General features: G+C 41.1%; 1 protein-coding gene across 1 annotated transcript in view; it reads right to left on the reverse strand.

Annotated features, from left to right (window-relative positions):
• Window positions 1-1,075: 1,075 nt before the first annotated feature.
• LOC125044961 (5'-nucleotidase-like) overlaps window positions 1,076-5,000 on the reverse strand; it is a 10,923-nt gene continuing 6,998 nt past the window's right edge. Inside the window, exon 3 of the mRNA XM_047641936.1 lies at window positions 1,076-1,291. Within this exon, the coding sequence (XP_047497892.1) occupies window positions 1,247-1,291 (45 nt within the window). The 3' untranslated portion in view covers window positions 1,076-1,246. The remainder of the gene's footprint in view (window positions 1,292-5,000) is intronic.

The following is a 5,000-nucleotide window of genomic DNA, read 5'->3' on the forward strand; positions in this document are numbered from 1 at the left end:
AGAGTGAGAGAGAGCGAGAAAGAGCGAGATAGAGAGAGAGATACGGGATTTGTGCAATGATCTGATTCGTTTGCAACAAAAGCGGCAGTTACGAGTAACCTCGTTGACAAGTTCCTTTTAGACGGTTGTTATTGCGACAACCGTTTCCCCGTTTCTTCATTTCTATTGTGTATTTCCTCTACTCGTTATGCGTGTGCGTTTTTTCTCCATCTTTACTTGTCTCCACCGTCTTCTCTCTGCTCCTCTTCGCACGCTTATGCACCTCTCTTCTCTCCTATCTCTCTTTTCCCATTTATACTTTTGTTTGATATTTTTTTCATCTTTTCCCCTTATCACTTGCCTCTTTTGCTTGGATTTGTCCGTTAATAATTTACCTTTATTACGTATATAATAGTATTATCTTAAATTGTACGCATTTGATATTGATAAAATAAGCTACAAGTGTCCTTTCTTGCCGGCATGAGTGCGGATCTTCGCGGATCTTCACCTTCTGTGTTGGATGAGATTCGTTCCAAATCGGCACAGTTTGTTTGCACTTTCATGAGAGACTTAGAGGAAAGAGTTTTCAATTTCATTACGTCTTTGTACACACAGTATATCTGTTCTCTGTTTCTCTGTTATTGTCACTTTGCTCTTTGCCTTCACCACCCTCCTTTTGTCTATGTATATATATATACATATATATAAATGTGTATATATATGTATGTATGTATGTATGTATAGATGTGTGTGTGTGTGTGTGTGTGTGTGTGTGTGTGTGTGTGTGTGTGTGTGTGTGTGTGTGTGTGTGTGTGTGTGTGTGTGTGTGTGTGTGTATGTGTGTGTGTGTGTGTGTGTGTATCTATATATATACATATATATATATACATACACACACACGCACACATACGTGTGTGTCCCAAGAGTGGCCGCTGACCTCGGCCGTCCCCGCAGAGCGAGTGGGACTTCACCAAGGCCATGCTCTCCCCCTCTCCCTCTTCCTCTCTTATCTTCATTTTCTTCTTCTTCCTCTTTCTTCATTTCCTATTCACTTTTCTTTTTGCTTTTTATGTTCCTTTCTTTTTTTCTTTTTCTCCCTTCTCTTCCTCTCCATCCTCCATCCTCTTCCAGTCTCCTTCTCATCCTCAGTCTTTCTTTTCCTTGTTTATCCTATTATCTTCACTTCCACTTTATCTCTCTCCTCATCTCCTTTTCACACCGTTCCTCCTGCGTCTTTATCATCCTATCTTTCCTCCTTTTCCTTCTTCTATTTTCCTTTCGTTGTCCTTTCTTCGTCTTTGCCTATTCCTCTCTTTACAATAAGAGAGAAAAGAAAAGACGGTTTGGATTTTCGTGATCACATTTTCGTTTATTATCACTATTACCACTATTGCTGTCTACTTTATCCATTCTTATTATCATTACTATTATTATTTTATTATTATTATCATTACTATTACTACTTTTATTATTACTATTATTATCATTATTATTATAATTATCATTGTTATCATTATTATCATAATCATAATCATAGTCTTTATTATTATTATCATCATTATTACTATTACTATTATCATCATCACCATTGTTATTATTATTATCATTATCATCATTATTATTACTATCATTTTCATCCTCATCACCATCATCATTATTATCATTGCCATTATTACTTTTATTATCGTCACTACTATTATTATTATCTTAATTTATGTTATCACAATTAAACCGAATGACATCGCCATATTTCATTAACCTTCAACTCATCATCTCAACTCAATTCCTCATCCTGTCAATGTAATCATCATGATCATCATCACCGATATCGTCCAAAATGCCAAGTACATCTTCGCCTCATCACTATCTCCATCATCATCAGTCTTCCCCTTCTCCTCTCCCTACCTGCCTCCCCCTCGCACACACAAGTATATGTATATATGTCTACACACACGCACACACACACACACACACACACACACACATATATCTGTGTGTGTGTGTGTGTATCCCTCCACCCCCCTCCCCTCCTCCCCTCCTTCTCTCTCCCCCTCCGCCCTCCTTCCCTCCCCCACCCACCCTTAGGCAGCCGACCCTCCACTTCCTTCCTTCACTCATCCTTAAGGAATTCAGACGCTGTGAAAAGGCTGCAACTCCCCGGGTGTGGGAACGGACGGCAGGCGGGGACCTAAAGTGCTTGCGAGTGCTTGTGCTTGGCCGTCTGACGTCGAGCGGGAGGAAGGGAATTTTGCTTTCGTGGAAAATTTGAGGCGAGCAGAAAGAGTTTTGTGTCTTGTGCGCAGCGGGCGTGAGGGATGCTTACGCGTAAACTCACACACACACACACTGCTGTCTATGATCTATCTATCTATCTATCCATATATCTCATCCATTTATCTATCTATCTATCTATTTACCTGTGTGTCAGTCCACACACACACACACACACACACACACACACACACACACACACACACACACACACACACACACACACACACACACACACACTTATATTCATATCTATGTCTGTGCCTTTATCTACACACACTCTCTCTGTATATGTGGACATGGAGAAAGATATAAAGAATAGATTTAGTGAAGCAAATGGCTATGATGAAGACGAGGAAGAAGAAGAAGAAGTAGACGAAGAATGATAAGGATAAGATAAAGAATATAAAAGAACTGAACATGAACACAGACGAGAGGAAGAGGAAGAAGATGAAAGAAGGAAGAGAAGATAAATAAATAAAATACATGCTCCACAAAGCAACACAAAAGCCCTTTATTCTGTTATCATCCATTACGATAACGGAATCACAGAGAAGGAGAAGCAGAGAGAGAGAAAATAAGTAAGAGTGAGAGAGAGAAGGAAAAAAAAACATTTCATAAATAAACAACAGGTCTTTTAAGTTTATTTGTGAGTATTTCACTTAGGACGATCTTCCTGACGTCCCAGGAAAGGCAGGATGGGACCCGGAATACGATAATAGGAGGAGGAGGAAAAGGAAGAGGAGGAGGAATGAGGAGGAGGAGGAGGAGGGAGATGAGGGGAGGAAGAGGAGGAGAAGGAGGAGGAGGAGGAGGAGGAGGTGGAGGAGGAGGAGGAGGAGGACGAGGAGGAGGAGGAGGAGGAGGAGGAGGAGGAGGAGGAAGAGGAGGAGGGGCGAATAGGGAGGAAGAGAAGGGGAAAGGAGGAAGAGGAGGGAAGGAGGGGAAGGAGAAGAAGGGGAAGGAAGAGGAGGGGAGGAAGAGGAGGAGAAGGAGGAGGAGGAAGAGGAGGAGGAAGAGGAAGAGGAGGAGGAGGAGGAGGAGGAGGAGGAGGAGGAGGAGGAGGAGGAGGAGGAGGAGGAGGAGGAGGAGGAGGAGGAGGAGGAGGAGGAGGAGGAGGAGGAGGAAGAGGAAGAGGAAGAGGAAGAGGAAGAAGAAGAGGAGGAAGAGGAGGAGGAGGAGGGGAAGAAGGGGCGAATAGGGAGGAAAAGAAGGGGAAAAGAGGAAGAGGAGGAGAAGGAGTGAGAAGGGGAGGAGGAGGAGGGAGATGAGAGCGAAAACGAGACAGGAAAGAAAAAATGGAAAAAGAGAAAAGAAAGAACAGGAACAGAGAGAAGCGAAGAGGACAAAGACACAGCTTCCCAGTTTCCATCTCTTATCAAATCTTATCTTTACGCCTCGCACTTGTAAATCCTCACAGCGTCCTTATTAACACATAGAAGTCCACATGGGAGCTCACACGCGCGCTCCAACACTGTGTATCCACCTGTGAAGCGAGAAGCGCAACATGGCGATGTGTAAACAAACCACACGTGCACCAACATGCTCTATCGATCCCAAGAACCCGAGTCATGTTGTTGCCTCGATCGCTCTCGTATGTGGTCTTCGTGAGGGCTTCAGTTCCTTTGTTTATCTTTTTTTCTTTTTTCTTTTTCTTTTTATATGTAGTTATTTGTATTATTTATTTTCCTTAATCTGTGAGGGGGACTTTCTGATGAAGCGTCTGGCAGCAGTTTCGAAGCAAGGAGACGAAACAGTCATTGGTTGAGAACTCAAAGAATTTGTTTTTCTTTATGAGTTTTGAGGAGGAGAAGAAGGGGGGGGTAGGGAGGGGGGGTTAAGGGAAGGAGGGAGGGGAGGAGGAGGAGGAGGAGGAGGAAGGGTGAGTGGGGAGGAGGAAGGGGGAGGAAGAGGAGAATGAACGGAAGGAGGGAGAGGAGGAGGAAGAGGAGGAGGAGGGAGAGGATGAAGAGAAGAAAGAAGGGAATAAGGGAGGGGAGGAGAAGGAGGAAGAGAGAGAAGAGATAATAGCAATAAATAATAATGATCACAACAAAGTGACGAACCAGGAGAGTGAAACACATTAGACGACAGTGAACCGCTACAAGAAACGCCCACAAACAACCTTAATTAATGACCCAATAGGACCAGCTACCAGTCACTCCCTCAATTAATGACCCACTTAGAACCTGCTACTAACCACTTACAAATAATTACTTAGAACCACCAATAAATAACTAAAATGAACAGCAACATGGCCGATAAACAAAGCAAGAAGAGAAATGATGATAATAACACCATAATCAAATAACAATAATGATAACAAGAAAGGTAACAACAGCATCAAAAATAACAATGGGAATGATGTTAATGACAATGACAATAATACTAATAATAATGATAATGATGATAGTAACGATATAATAATAATAATAATAATAATAATAATAATAATAATAATAATAATGGTGATGATGTTGATTTTGATGATGAGGAGGAGGACAACAATAATGTTAATAATAATGACAATAATAATAACGATGCAAATTATAACAATGACAATAATAATAATAATAATAATAATAATAATAATAATAATAATAACAACATCAACAACAACAACAATAATATCAATAATAATAATAATAATGATTATGATGATAACAATAATAATAATAATAATAATAGTGATGATAACAGTACTAAACAAAAGGTGCCTCGCGCTTCCCTGCTCGTTCCTTTCCCACCAC

This window comes from Penaeus chinensis, chromosome 36, assembly GCF_019202785.1.
Source record: "Penaeus chinensis breed Huanghai No. 1 chromosome 36, ASM1920278v2, whole genome shotgun sequence".
Lineage (NCBI taxonomy): Eukaryota > Metazoa > Arthropoda > Malacostraca > Decapoda > Penaeidae > Penaeus > Penaeus chinensis.